Source organism: Trematomus bernacchii, unplaced genomic scaffold (assembly GCF_902827165.1).
Source record: "Trematomus bernacchii unplaced genomic scaffold, fTreBer1.1, whole genome shotgun sequence".
Lineage (NCBI taxonomy): Eukaryota > Metazoa > Chordata > Actinopteri > Perciformes > Nototheniidae > Trematomus > Trematomus bernacchii.
This window is the reverse complement of record NW_022988043.1, coordinates 17780526-17796693: the sequence shown is the minus strand read 5'-3', so window position 1 is coordinate 17796693 and position 16168 is coordinate 17780526. Positions and strand designations below refer to the sequence as shown.

The window sequence follows — 16168 nt, the reverse complement described above, 5'->3', positions numbered from 1 at the left end:
ATTGGGATCTTTTAGTTGTTGTCAAGTCTGGGTTATTTATAGCAAGTAGGCCTATGATGAAACATTCAGCATGGGACAAAGAACGAATCAGCCAAAGTAGACTACAGTTTGGAGTATGATTTCATTAGATATTTATAGTGTTAACTGTACACGTGTATTTCAGGCTTAAAGGGGGGTTTGTAAACTTTCGAACATACTTTGTCACAACTATAGGCCTACGTGGATATTTCATGGTTTTTTGTTAAAACGATAGGAGGAGAAATCATGTATGCCATGTCAACAGCTGATAACCTGTTATTATCGTGTGCTTCAGTATTACACTTTTACTCATCATGTATCTTATAGCCTCTTAAAGGTTAAACACTCCAGCTGCTGGGTGCCTTTCAGCTGTTACTTCCGACCAAAACAACTGAAAGCACGTCTTCATCTCTAAAATATCTTATCTTTGTAGAGGTACGTGAAGGCATCAGCAGCCTAGCTACACAGCCGCTTCTACAAATAGCCACCAATCAGCGAGAGGGAGAATCTCGAGTTCGGCCCGATTCCAAACCTCCCAGCGAAGTGAGCAGAACACAACTCCAGTCATATTTAGTGGCGTTTCTTTTTTGCAGAACCTCTTCAAGTTTTCAAATATGAGATCCTTGGTTTTTGCAATCGGACTAATCCGTTGAGAATGAGGGCGGGGCTACACACCCACAGCCAATCAACGCAAGGACAGACGCTCGACAGCGCGCTCGCGTGGCTAGGTTTGTTTTGGTTGTGCGCGCCACCGACATGCGTGACAAAAGCCAGTTTCCCACTGCGCGCATGCGTGGCCGCATTAAAAGCACGTGGTCAAGAAGGGCAAGTAAACAAACCCCTTAAATCCAGAGCCATATAATAGAATTCTATCGATATGACGCTGCTTAAATCAATACAGTTGATTCTTTTTAAATATACATTTGTACTGTAGATGTATGATACATAATTGTCAGGGTTACAATCTTATTTTCAGAATAGCCTACTGCTCACAAATATATTATTATGTATTCTTGATTGCATTTCCTTAACTTTCTTATTTAACTGTATTTATTTTAGTTTTTTATAAAGCGTTTGTAAAGCAAATGGCACACATTGGTATTCATGTTTGTAGATTTAGCAGGTTAATTATTTGTTATTCTTTTTTAAAGACAGAGGATTACCCAACTGTGTCAACAATTTATTGAAAACTGAACCTTTTAATGTTTTGCAGGCAACATAAAGGAATGACATTATTTTATGAATCACACTGCTGAATGGACAAAGGACAGACTGCAGTATATGTTATAGCTGGTACAACAGCGCCCCCTAGAGGACACTGTGGCATTCTACTACATCACACTACTATGAGTGAGATAGTAACATCTTAATTAACATTAAGACTTGTTGTGCCATAGTTACACATCTATACTACTATTTTCATATTTTGTTGCCAAAAGATAGATTATTGATTAAGAAGCATGCATCAAATATGAAAGATAAAAGTAGAAGTTACACAATTGACAAAATAGACATCCAATACCAGTCATTCATAATTCTTAGGGCTAGGGTTACTTGAAATTGAACTTAATTGATCACATTTTCACTGGATCTTATTTCGATCCAAAACTAAATAGATACACAATTAAAAATACTTTCGTTTAAATCACATGTGTCAAACTCAAGGCCCGGGGCCCAAATCAGGCCCTTGGTGGATTTAATGTCAGCCCGCAGGATAATTTTTAATTACTATTAGATCTGGCCCGCCGGTATATTGCACGCACACCTTCTCTCAATCCTGAGGGTTTCCTCAGCTCAGAGCCTGACCCCAAACATTGATGAACTTGCACCCAAGATGAGATGCCAAGTATCTGGCTTGAGCTAGCATCACAGAGCAGCAAACTGAGTTTAAATGGATGTTTCCTTTTGCACTTTGTTTCTTGAGACAACAGGGCATGTTTGTTTTTTTCTTTGAGGGAAATTGTTTTTTTGAAGCTGTTGTTGGCCTGTGGAAAAATGTAATCATAATTAATGACTCCGGAAAAGCTGCAGATAGAGCCATAAGAAATGAATGCAACTAATTATTTAATGTTTAATGTTGTTTTTAAATGCAATAATTTAAGCTTTGTTAGTTCCAGGTTTAATATGTGCAATAAGTTAATTTCAATAAGTTTTGCAATAAACATTGAACCAGTCCGGCCCTCGACTAGTACCGATTTTTTAATTTTGGCCCACTGTGTATTTGAGTTTGACACCCCTGCTTTAAATGATTGAAATTGCATCATTACATGACAGCGATGATTCATGGCTTCTAAAAGCTCTAATCAACTGGGTGGAGCCACATTTCTATGAGGAGTAGACTTTAATACTGAGATGAATGGTATATTTGGCTACGCAGACTCATATGCATTACATTCATTCACACAATGTTTAAATATTGCTTACTGCACATATTTTATATTCTATAATTGATTGCATTCTATTTCGATGTAAATTACTGCTTTATTTTATTGCTATCTTACTATATTTGTATTACAGTGCTCTTAATATAGTTCACTATCTGTGTACTTTTTACATTTTTTGTTTTAAATTTGTATGTATGCACCATGACATCAAGTCAAATTCCTCGTACGTGTGAACCTACCTGGCAATAAACCCGTTTCTGATTCTGATTGATATCTTGAGACTATAGGAAGTTTAACAAAAAAACATATATTTAGAGTAATAAGGATAGATCTGAGCAGTATCGCTTAAACTTCTGGAAAAAAGTGGTTAGAACACCAGCGTATCGCCTAAATATATTACCTGCATCTGTGGTGTATAAAGAAACTTGCAAACATCTCAAAGCATGGCAGTTCTTCGATATGTAACAGTTTCCTTTGTAATCATGAGCTGTAAGAAGCTGTCCTCGCCGCATTCATAAACATTAAAGGTAGGGTAGGTAATTTTGGAGAAACCAGCTCGAGTGCGCTAGAATTTGAAAATACACAACTTCCTTACAGAGCCCCTCCTCCAACACACACGAACGCGCACATGACCAATGAGGGCACGAGATAAGTTTGTGCACAGATGGAAGGCTGACAGGCAGGTAGGCCATCCAGTTACTTTAGCCGGGCCGGCTAAAATGATTGGTTTGATTGATTGATTGAAAAGTTTATTAACAGCTTGTATATTGGGTATAGTACCGTGGTCGTGCTTTTTACAGTAATACGGCTTCCACAGATGAAATGTTTTTATGTATTTATTGTCAAAGCATTTAATATATTCATTGCTATCGGGATGTTAAGAGCATTCCATGGAATATAACAAAAAGTGTTTCTGAAATAAATTACATACCCCACCTTCAGTGGCGACTGGTCATTAGGGGCAGGTGGGGCACAGCCCCACCTAGTGTCAGCAGAAAGTATTACACAATGATTACAAAAAATGCAAAGAGATGCAAAAAAAGAAATACAAAAATATATAAAATATATTTTAAGGTCATGTTTAATCATCTGATTCGTCTGTACATTGCTGTTTTAGTCTGTGTTCTTCTAATTAGTGTCTACAGTGCCGTTTTGACCCATGTGGGACAAAACCTGACCATGCCCCACCCACTCACTGTCAAAGTGAACGGTGACTGTAAAAACTACACTGCGCATGCTCAGAGTATTTTTCAATGTAATGTGTGTGGCAAAAAAAAAAAAGACCAAAGGGGCACAGAGCTGCCATCCCCACCATACGTCATCTCACATCATTCAGAGCTGATTGGCTGTAAGTACGTGTACCGCGAAAAGTGTGCTGTGTGAAGAGGAGACGAGAGAGCTGCAGTGACGCGTCCTAAAACCAGGAAGTAAGCTGCAAAAAAGCAATGAGGTTTCTACATACTGTAGGATTTTAGAAAATAGCTCGAAATAAGATCTGTGGGAAACGTACCTGTTAGATAAATGCACGTTTTGTTCAGCCGGATAATATCCACATGTCTACCCTACTTTTATAATTTTTTTATCATAAATCTATCGATTAGATTTATGATAGACTTTTGAAACTACAAGAAGATAAGGAGGACTTTTACAAAAAAGTTATAGACATTTTTGTCCAGAAGGATAGGCAAATGGACTTCATCTTCAAGTCAAGGTAAGACCGCAATTTTATTGAAAATGGGATCTTACTAAGAGAGAACAATTCAATATTTAAATGATAAAATTACATTTTTTGGGTATCCTTTTGTTGAACTGTCTGTTTAAAATTAATCGAAGCATCAGACAAAAAAAGCTTTTGAAAATAATATTATATTTTGGTTTAGGTCAAAATATAATATTTGTAAACCTGAAGAGTCAGTGCCAGTGCCTCACCAGCCATGAACCTCACTGCACGTCACTGCAGAAGCTTATATATAGACATCTAAGTTTTTTGTGCCCCACCACTTTTGTACTTATAAAAACGCCACTGCCCACCTTTAACCCAAATCAATTATGTTTTTGAAGTTGTGTGCGTTTGGTAGGCTTGCTCTTTATGGTTAAAAATATTACTTTTGGCAAAGCAATGGTGTTTGTTTTGTTTCTCACAAGACAAACAGTATTATTTTAAAACCATGATGGAATTGATTATGTGCAAATAGATTTCTTGTCACTGTTTACAAGTATTCCCAAGCTTTTCCTCTCAAGTAATTGACTATATAAAGGATCACATTGTTGAGCGGTCATATCTGTCTGTTTTACTCTCTTTTGCCAACAGCACGCTTTGTGTGCACATGAAAAATGTTACTTTAAAGGTTCCCTATTATACTTTTTTTCAACAATATATTATAGTTCTCAGTTATATACAAAACATGTCTCTGAAGTGTTTGGCTCGAAATACCAAACAGATCATGCATTGTAGCATCCCATAACCCCCTCTGTTTCAGCCCTGTTTCAAAAGTGCTGATTCTCTGTCTGTTACTTTAGATGCCAAAGAGCTGCTGGTGGCCACGCCCTTCTAAATGATGATTGGTTAAAAAGAACACAATGGTGCTCTCTAGGAGGAGATTCAGGTGATAAGGTGGGGGGGTGGGGTTACCTTGGTTGGTTATTGGCTAATGGTTACACAACCTTGTCACATCACAAAGTGGACAAAATCTGATCAGCTCATTTTCAGACAGGTTTTTATATAAATGGATTGGGAGAAAAAGAGAGAGAAGCTTTTTTCCTGAAACTTTCAGAATCTCTTTACACAGAGGGGACCAATATGTATGTATAAAAGACAAAAGTGGATTTTGCATAAAAGGTGACCTAAAATAAACACTTTTCCAATTCTATACCATACCCCTCAAGAAACATTACTTTTTAATGTTGTAATGAATGATTGTCTGCTTCCATTTTGAAATTATGTTTTTGGAATATAGTGTTTATACTGATCCTCTATCTAAATGTCAATGTGCTAAAATAACAAACATTAAACGACAGGGTTTTCAAAGTGGCAGTCAGTCTTTAATAATAGCAAAGAAATGCTTCGTACAAGTCAGATCCTTCACACGACAGCAAAATAAAACTGACCGATCAATTCAAACATTGTCTATGGCAGGTCATAGAGGGACCTTTAAAATACAACCAAGGATCTTACTTTTTCTCTTTCAGAAATGTTAACTACACAATTAAAGGTTTATACTGATTTTCAAAACATACAGTGAAGAGGTTCTACTGGAGACAACTCAAACAAGATTAGTGTCTGATAGAAACATAACATTCATTTTACATAAAAAAATATCCGCACAAAACTCCCCCCCCCCAAAAAAAAGGAAAATAAAAGGGTAACACATAATAATTGAAATGTTTGCTTTTTAGCATTTTCAATACAATCACAAATCACACATCTTTTAAAAAAAATTACAAAACTGAAGAGAAGGATAACCCCCGCGACCCCTCCCACCCTCAGACTTGATTGTTCATTTTTAAGAGCGTATACTGCGATTACAAACGGATTCCCGACTGAACAAAAGCTGCACATCAAATCTTGGATATCAAGACTATCAAAAAAGGCACACACAGACAGGTTGCACGAAGAACTCAGCAGAAGCTTTTTTATACAACTAGTCCCAGTAAGGTTTCCAGTGCCCTTTATGTTCTAATTGAACCCCCCCCCCAAAAAAGAATCTAAAAACTAAAGACTATCTACAGGCAAGTCAAGTCCCAGCAGGCACCTCGGATTAAAAGTCCTACTCCCAACTACTGTAGAAGTGCATGAATCATCCTGTGGCAGACGGTGTGTTCAGTGAGTGTACAGGGGAAGTTTGAGAGTGCAAAAACTGTCATTTCTGCAATGGAGTTTTGGTATTTTTTTTATTAACGTCTTCAGATTGGTTAAATCTGTCGATGGAAACACATTTTTTGTTTGTGTGTGAGCAAAGAGTAAACTGATCTTTTTTTTGTAATACTTAAGTTGTATGATATGTTCTGGTAACACTCTATTTTGCAGGTCTGGTGTATCCTAATATTTTCTTAAAAGCTCCCTGTATAATTGTGCACTTATTATAGGACACAAAAATAAAAATAAAGTTATAGACAGTTTTTTTCAGATGAGTTTCATGTGTTCAGAGGAATTTCCTCAACAGGATGTCATTTGTTAATAACTGTAAACTTACAAATATTGCACAATTTTGAATCTAACCTTCGTTCTGCCTTAAAGACTAGGTTGTGGTATTGTCGCAATTATGTGGACCAATTTAGCACTACAGGGATTCAAGCACCAGCTGATGACTTTAATCTTTAAAGGTTCTGATCAAGGGTTGTATTTTAGGGTAAAATACTAAACATTTTCCGTTAAAGAAAAAAACAATATCAGGGAAAGATTATCTGACATTCTTTTTTGACCAATCATATTAATAAATAGTCGGATCGGCAGGTGAAAATAATAGTTTGTTGTAACTCTATTTAACCCCGTCTCCTATTTACTTGTAATTATGGCCATACTATATAGTTCTTTGCAGTAAACCTGGAAATAATAACAATTTCAAGTAACACATCTGTTATGTCAGCATGCGAGCCATCTTGCTTTTGATAATTACAGATAATCTGAAGTGTCACTTCTTAACAACCTCTGAAAACCCCCTGGCTGCAGTGATGTAGAGGTGTACTATACGGTGTGTCGGTACAGCGTGACATCCCTGCTGGATGTGGTCTGAAGACCAGTTATGGCTTGAGTGCATTTCAGCAGAGCCTCCACACTAAGCCCCTTCTCAATTTCAGTCTATTATTATTGAGCCGGAACAATTAAAAGAAAAAACGGATTTATTTCAACCAGAGCAGCTCTGCCCTTAGAGAAATATTTGTACGACTCAATCTTTCTGAAATGTATGAGACCTTTATACTTCACAAATGATATATGACAATGCTGAAGCAGAGCTATGAAATTGTCTTATTTTATAATTAACTCTCTAATGTCTTACTTTAAGTGCCAGCATTCCTGAAGAATCCTTTCAGTCGATTTGAACTTCAATCTACTTTGAGACGTTTTAGTGTCGTGATTAATACTTCTTTGTTTCATTCATTAAGTCACTTACACAGCACTAAATGTTTTTTTCTTTTGAAGCTGCAGTACTGTAAGCAGACAAATGGCTAGGTGTACCATGAAACTAGTATATATGCTTGACGCTGCAGTGCTACTCAGATTAAATGACATGGTTGGTTGTTTTTCGCCACATATATTTAGACTTTGATCCTTTGCTTAAAATAAAAAATCTTTATATTCAACAGTCTTTAATCAGCGGTAACTGACAAAAACAGAAAAATGTGGCCTTGACTTCTGCTGTTTTTTTTGGCTGAAATGCGTTTGTCAGTAGTTACTGACACTGCCAACTGTTATCAGCCTGAAAATGTGCAATTCAACGCAAAAAAAGTCACAACAGACTAAATGGGAAAACCCGATCTGTTATGTTTGAGTATTTCTTTCAACTGTACCATGCCTGGATCCCATTTGTCCCATTTGGGAAACTTGTTTTGTGTTTTTTGTGTGGTTGGCATAAATACAGTAATATGGTTATTCTCCTATTTTGCAACCACAACAAGACACCTCAGCATGCAGGATGGAGTTTGGCTAGAAACGAGGAGTCTATAACCTGTAAATGGAAGTTACATAAACACAGCTAAAAAAGGATACCGGACAAAAAGCACCATGTGATTGAAAAGTGTGACATACCACAAAAGGTGGAACAGAAAGAGCCGGGCGCTGTCCCTTGGCTGGTGTGGCACTTTACATCGTTGTCTTTGTTTACAGAGCTTATAACAGTCATGCAAAGGGCACAGTATTATTCTAACAAGGCTTGCGAGAGAGGAATTAACAGAATGGAGATGAAGAGAAAAGAAAACATGTAACAGATAGAAAGACGAGGCACGACAACATTTCCTCCAGACAAAAACAAGTTCTGTGATAACTGCGTTGTTGTCTGAGCGCGGAAAATGTTCTCCCATGTGAAAAACATCATACTGTACATACAGACTCTTATGATATAAACAGACATTTCCTTTAGGTTGCTCGTGGCTAAGGCAGAAATTGATGGTGAAAATCTTTCAATGCACTTGTAATTTGTGCATTTATACACAACCCTGAAATTGTATCAAAGCCAATGAGAAATGAAGATGGGCATTTTTTGTTCGTGTTTGATGAAAAAATAATTAAAAAAGGAAAACATAATTGGTTATAAATGCATCTGATTCACCTTCGATCCTCACTCTTAACATATCTTAAGACTCTTTGGGCTATATTTTTATGTATATATATTTGCATTTGGGCCTAGTGAGTGTTGAGGATTAAAATAGGTCTTTATTAAAATATAGATCCTCATCAACACCAAGTCATGGCTTTTGGCCTGTTAAGTCGCTGATTATGTTATTTCATTGCATAAATCAGTTGATTTAATTCAGCAAAAAGATAAAGAGAGACAAAGATAGAGATCAATGTATCCCTTGTAACAAAGGTTAGAAAATTCAAAAGACCCCTTTTTTATGCTGAATGATTCTTAGAAGTGATATACTGTTTGTTCTTGCAATGAACGCAGAGTGACCATCAGGACAGTCGCACCAAATAAACACAACAGCTTGTGTATCACGCTCATTCCACTGCACATACAAAGGTCTTGGAAAGGTATAGCCAGAGCCAAACACCTTTGAGACACACAAAAACAATTGTTTATCTTGGCTTAAAACACAAAATCACCCCCAAAACTGTAAGCTGTGATGTAAACCTCCACATTGCCCCTCACCCCAGAGACAGAGAGAGAGAGAGAGAGAATAGAGAGAAGAGAGAGAAGAGAATGATTGATTGGTTGATTCCTGACGCCATTCCTGAGCAGAGTGGACTTGACGAGTGAGACCCAAGGGGGTGGGTGATGTGGACGACAGGAGAGGAAAAATAAAACCCAGAAAAAATAAACCAATCACAGCAACAGTGTGGAGGTGAGGAGGTGGCCACGCAGGAGCCAGTCCACAGAAACATCTGGGAGGAGAAAAAAAAAACTGGTTAGATTTGTTAACGGATATTATTATAGGGCTTAGTTCAATACTCAATTCTGATTGTTCAAATTAGACACTCAGCAGTCTGCTCTTTTTGGACAGAAGACCACTGCCTAGGACATCTGATAAAGGGGCCATGTGCAGTCATATCAATATCCGGATTGAATGTCAGCGATGGCAAAATAAACTCCATGGTCAGGAAAGCCTGTGAAATATCTTTTGGATATTGATTTTTATACTTTGGATTCAAGATGGATAAACTGTCCCCAGTGAAGAAAAGAAAAAGAGAGGAGGAACAAGATAGAAGGAAGGAAAGAAGTGATATGACTTAGAGAGCTGTAGGACAGAGAACTCCACAGAGGAAGACAGACAGGAATTAAACCGTATAGGGAACATGGTATGGGCTCTGGAAAGAAAAGTGAACATGAAAGTTTGGGAGCAGAAAACCTTGATCAGTGCTGGCGTCACTTGAAGTTATGTTTTGTTTTAGGGGAAGCAATACGGTCATTTATAAATCAATATGTACTAAGTAGCAGCGTACTAAGTAGCAGCGTAGTAAGCGGAAGCAAAGCATGAGAGAACATTATTAAATATATACATTTCCCATCTGGTATTTCTGTTTCCAATTGTATTTATTTTAAATGGTTGCAATAGCAGTTGCTGGTGTTGTTTCCTGTTTCATTTTTGTATTGCCTCTGCGTATTAAAAATGATACTGGGCCTTGCTTCTGAACCTTTTAGAGTCGCAACCCTCAACTATGAAGAAGGTGTTCTTGCCAGCAAGAATATTCCATTTCTTTAATAAACCATTTACAGGTATTTTATATTTGAAATGATTGTCAAATCACCTTTTGCTTCTACTTTGATCCCATTAAGGGGCAATGTAATATTTCAGCATTTGAGATCCAAGAACATATTACAGATACTGACATAAGAGCATTGGGTTTGAAAATACATTTTAAAGTTGCACAAACAATCAAACTGTTGCCTTTGCAGAGCAGCTTTGTGCTGCTCTAATTAAGGAGATGTCACACTCTATTGCTTTTCAGTAGACTTTTGTTATGCATCGAATTGCTGCACAGGAAACACAGTAATTACATACGCTGACACACGGTGAATGATATGCTGTAAAAGGCAGCAAGGATGGTTATTATCACAAAAAGAGGCCTGTCAGGGAGCAGCTGCTGGTTAGCAGAGAATGGGTGGGCATCTCCTATCGCTTTTGCTCAAGTGAAATTTTATTTAAAAATACTTTTACCTTTTTTTTTTTTTACATTAAAAAAGGCCACAATGTATGGTAATATAGCTAAATTGGAACATTTTTGATATTTTTGCGAGTGCACATTAAATGCCATAAACATCTCTAATGCTTCCGAATCAATTCTCCATCATTTTTGTTTCCTTAAAAATGTCCGTAGTTACCTGAGGGTTATTAAATGTTCTGACTCCAAAAGACAAATACTGAATTAGAAGCAGAAAAACATCTATTATACTTAATGGTGTACTTTTAAAGTGCCGTTATCTTCATGAAAACTTACATTTTACACTTAAAAGCAACATTTAAATCTATATTATACTGTAATGCAAGATCCTCACATTAGCACTTGAGTGTTGAAATGAAACACATATTAAATCAGTAGTTGTTAAAGCTGTAACAGCACTCACCTGCAGTATTAGTGTTTAAAATAGTTTTCCTGATGGACCCTCAACTGTGCTACCTTTTTAAAGCAGAGGCGAGGAGTGTCACACTTTTAAAAGTTGACTTTAATGTAGCTAATTGCAATTGTGTAATGCACCTGTAGTTTTACACACTGCCCCTCTCTCTTTATGTACGTTTTCAGGTTATACACTTGATTGCATGGGATGTAGACTCACCTGTTTGAGATGTTAGGACTTAAATGCGAGCTGGAAACGTGCAGTTTCTTGAAAGATGAGATCCTTCAGTGTCTCTTTGGGTAGGTCATCCAGCTCCGTGTCAAACTTGAATGGGGCCTCGGCAACAGGCTACACAGGGAGGCGGAGAGGACAGGGTGATACAGACGCCAAGAAACTTACATTGTGGTAAACACAAGATTAAGTGTCCTCATTCCAATAGTCCTATATAGCACAAACTGACGACTTTCTCACCTCATCTGTTGGGTCGTAATACTGCTCCAGGTAAGGGTGCGCCAGGGCCTCCTCCACCTCGATCCTCTTGTGAGGGTTAAAGGTCAACATCTTGTCCAACAGGTCCAGAGCTGCAGCACAAAGAGGAGAACGCTTGATTCAGTTCTCCTGGTGGAGAGCTTTGTAGGGTGGTGTAAAAACAGGCACCTCCAGATGAACATTAGCAAGACCAAAGAACCAGTGGAGGATCACTAGGGGAGCAGGAAGAGGTCCCTAAACCTCGGACACTCCTCTGTGACCAAGGCGCCAAACAACAAAGGCTGACCCCCATATCAAAAAATAACTTTTCCCCTCTGGTATTAATAAAGGTTTATCTCATCTGAAACAACAATGCTAGCCCACTAGAGGGCACCATTAAGCCCTAAATGGTTACCATATTATTACCAAGTATATAACTAAGAGACTTACTTTCACTCATTTAAAAAGTATAGCTATTTTAACTCAATTCTGAGCTCCCTGAGAGTTTATTTCTTCAGCTTCTGCATGTTTAAAATCTCAATAATCTACATATATTGTAGTTTTGTACCTTGAAACCACAATCAATGCCTCTAGTTTCCCATCTCCAAACGTTGCCACTTGTTTTGCCGGACTGCTGTGCTAGTAGTGGGTAAATGTTTTTTTCTTAATTATAATACAATTCTAGTAATTCCATGATCAGAGGCAACGCTTTAAGCGATTACAAGTTTACCCTGGCTCTCACCTTTGGGATCAGCGTTGGGGAAGAGGCGGTTCCACGGCACTTTGCAGCGTAAAGGCAGCGACAAAAGATAGTTCCTGGCCTTAATGTTGATGATGCAGTTGAGATCCTCCTGAGAGGGAGAGCCCAGGATTCCTGAAGAACAAAGAAGATTTTAGAACATTTGTTTCAGTTCACAAATCTCAGTTAAACTGCTACATGAAAACAGCCCTTGCTTAAAGTTTTGAGTACTTAACAGTCTGAAGGAAACACAAAAGGACAGATGGGACAAGCAATATGTGGTCTAGTACCAAAAAGTACAGCTAAATTATTGAATATTAACAGCTACAAAATCTATGGAGTGGCACCAGGAAGCTATTGGTACTAACTAATGGCACATTTCCACTACACGGTCGGCCTCGGCCACACTCGGTACGGCTCGGTACGGCTTGGCCTTAACAGGGCCGACTCACTTCATGCTGCGCTTCCATTACAGTTTAGGAACTGGGGTAGTTACTATAGTAACGCAGTGTAGGCGGAGCCGTGACGTCATCTTCAATGAGAACTCCAGAAACACAACACAGCCGTTAGCTGTTAGCACTCAGAGCTCACAGCTCCTTATATATGTTCAGAAACTCGACAAAAGTTAAACAAGTACACACCACAGACTGCCTGTGTCATGGTGAATACAGTCGCTGCTTTATTTATGTCTGTATAGGCCGTTGTTGTGAGTGTGGACGGTCGGAGCATATACTGCGTTAGCTTAGCCAATCTCCATTTAGAACACACGCATTTTAAAAGGTTTTTCCCCTGCCGTCTGTCTGCACACTTGACAAAGCATTAATTCATGGTTTTTACTAACCGGTATCAGTATGTTGTTACTTCGGCATCATTTTGAAACGTGTATTACAATTAAATCACGGTCAAATATGTCCATCTTGTTGTAGTTGTAGCCCCCTTGCCAGCGCTCCTCTCTCTAGTTTAGCATACTCAGCCCGACTCAGCCCTGTTTGTTGGCCTCGATAGAACCACAATTTTCTCGGGCCAGAAAAGACGTGGAAAAGTGGCCCCGGGCCGGGCCGGGCCGGAACTAGGCCTAGTGGAAGCGCAACCAAAAACGGGCACGGCACGACACGGCACGCTTAAAGCGAGCTCCGCGCTGTAGTGGAACTGCGCTATAAGTGTGAACTATTCAGACTAGGGCTGCTAATTCAGGTTCTTTTCCCCTGACCAATACAATACAATACAATACAGCTTTATTTATATAGCACTTTAAACCTCCAGACCAAAGTGCTGTACAGGCAAATAAACAAAACAAAAGATACAAAAAGTAACACAGCTCAGCTCACACACCATAAAACAAGTACAAGTAAAAACAATAGACAATTTAAAAGCAATAAAAGCAACGCTCTAAAAGATGTTAATACACTAAGGAGAAGAGGTGGGTTTTAAGAAGCGATTACAGAGAAGCAACGGCCCCCTCTGAGCTTTGACTTGGTTCTGGGCACATTCAGGAGCAGTTGATCTGCTGACCTGAGAGGGCGGTTGGGCGTGTAGGGGTGTAGCAGCTCAGAAAGATATGGTGGGGTCATGCCATTTAGGGATTTAAAAGTAAACAAAAGGATTTTGAAATGAATCCTAAAATGTATTGGTAGCCAGTGGAGCGAAGCCAAAATGGGGGAAATGTGGTCATATTTCCGTGTGCCAGTTAAAAGCCTTGCTGCGGCATTTTGCACCCGCTGCAGACGAGCGAGGGAGGACCCACTGACCCCCATGTAGAGAGAGTTACAGTAATCCAGCCGAGTGGTGACAAAGGCGTGGATTACTGTCTCAAACTGCTGTCAATAGCCAAGCATCGTTAACCTAAAATGTACTGACAATATTAGAACTAAAATGATAACCCAGAGAAGTTCTGCTGGGTTCGTAGACATTTTAAAACAACAACGTTGAAACACTTATCCTAAAAACACTGGAAATAAAAACAATAATTACCCAAAATATGGTTGAGCTGATCCAAGTAGTGCTTCCCAGGAAAGATTGGCCTGTTGGACAACATCTCGGCCAGAATGCAGCCCACTGACCAGATGTCTATGGACTTAGTGTAGCCCTGAGAGTGAGAGAAAAATGTAATGACTAACATATATTTAAAGTTAAAATAGCATTTATTGGTGGACTGTAAAATATGCCAGATTTAGCCATGAAGGCTAATTTCAATCTGCAGTCCCTTGGAGGCTCATTGCATTAAAATAAAACATACAAGAGCACATAAGCACAGACAGAATCACATTAATCTAATCATATAAGCACAATTGAAGCATGATTGCTGCACATGACAGCATGTTTTATAGGGCTGTGCATCTTCACTGCTCTCACGATTCAATTACGATTATCCTGTCAACGATTTGATTCGATTCAATATCACGATGCATCACGATTCATACCAATGCGTTGCATCCTCAATTTTCTATATTACTGCACATGGCTTCTTTTTCATCAATGAATACATGCAGTAAATACATATGAACTCTCTTTTTATTATTTAGAAAGTGCTTCAGAAATCAATAACATAAATGTCTTGACATTAAATTATAAACCAAAATTAATTAATTGTATAGGTCTAGCCTCCCTGTATCTGTGTGTGAAATTGTTCCATCCTCAAAAACAAAAAACTAATACTTCTGCAGTCTAGCTGCAGCGTCTAGCAACGGTCTTCTGTTAAAAAAAAGACACTGAATGTCCTGAATGTGGCATCACACACATGACTTGAGTCTGAACACAGCAGACAACAGGAGTATTTACAATAGCATATAAAAACAAAAATAGTGCATGTGGGTGCACACTTACATTCTCTGTCTTACTGTTACATAAATCCCATGAATGTATGAGATTAAGTTAGCTTCATCATATCTCAATCAGTGATTAAGTGAATAATAAAGTTTCTATCGGGTCACTATCAGCCTGTCACTCATTATTTTCAGGGAGGGGGCGGGGTTTGGAGGAACAGAGAGGAGACGGTGATCGCGGAAGCTTTCCTCCTGCCTTCACAAACTTTACACACGTATATATCGTCTGAAAATAGCAAGAGGACATTCCTACTCTGCAATCCAAGACTTAATTAAATCCACCAAAAACCTGACATGGTGCTAACGAGAGTATTTTTTAAAACATAAATCCATGTGTGTCTGAGCCGCAGCGACACGAGTGATTCAGAGCGGGTCCTTCTGCTGTTGGTTCTGGACTGGTGTTCTTGTGTTGGTGGATAAAGCAGACTGCTCCGTGTTTGGTGCCGCTGTGCCGCTGTCACGTCTGTTCCCTGATCTCTGCGTCACCGACCGATTTTATATTAAAGTGACAGAAAAAAAAAACGTTATTGTAAAGTCGCGGCCGGAAAATCAGGAAGCAACGTTACTACGCTATAATCGATTATGTTCTGTCACTGCATCGATGCAGAATCGTCCACGTCCGCATCGCGATGCATCGTAGAAACGATTAATTTCAACACCCCTAATGTTTTAGATCAGGGGTGCCCACACGTTTTCAGCTTGGGAGCTACTTTTAAAATGACCAAGTCAAAATGATGTACCTACATTAAAAATGCTAAACATATATTTATTTATATATATACACTGAGCAGTGTTTCCCACAGAATTTGATTCTATTGGAGGACGATATTTAATTGTGGCGGCCCGCCACAAATGAATCGATGTATGGGAAACACTGCTGAGTATACCTTATGTTGGTGTAGCTTGCATAACTGCATGAACCCGTATGGCACAATACAACTCAGTACATTGTTGGTCATTACGTCAATTTTATACCCTTTCTTTAGTAGAATTGTATAAATTGGAAGGCTAACTAGGTAATCA

The 16168-nt window shown here is 38.6% G+C and overlaps 1 protein-coding gene across 1 annotated transcript in view; it reads right to left on the bottom strand.

Annotated features, from left to right (window-relative positions):
• Window positions 1-5422: 5422 nt before the first annotated feature.
• The window catches only part of mapk1 (mitogen-activated protein kinase 1), a 32169-nt gene continuing 21423 nt past the window's right edge, over window positions 5423-16168 (bottom strand). Inside the window, exons 5-9 of the mRNA XM_034117930.1 lie at window positions 14295-14409; window positions 12327-12458; window positions 11588-11697; window positions 11336-11464; window positions 5423-9444 (exon numbers count right to left, since the gene is read on the bottom strand). Coding sequence (XP_033973821.1) covers window positions 11348-11464; window positions 11588-11697; window positions 12327-12458; window positions 14295-14409 — 474 coding nt within the window. The 3' untranslated portion in view covers window positions 5423-9444; window positions 11336-11347. The remainder of the gene's footprint in view (window positions 9445-11335; window positions 11465-11587; window positions 11698-12326; window positions 12459-14294; window positions 14410-16168) is intronic.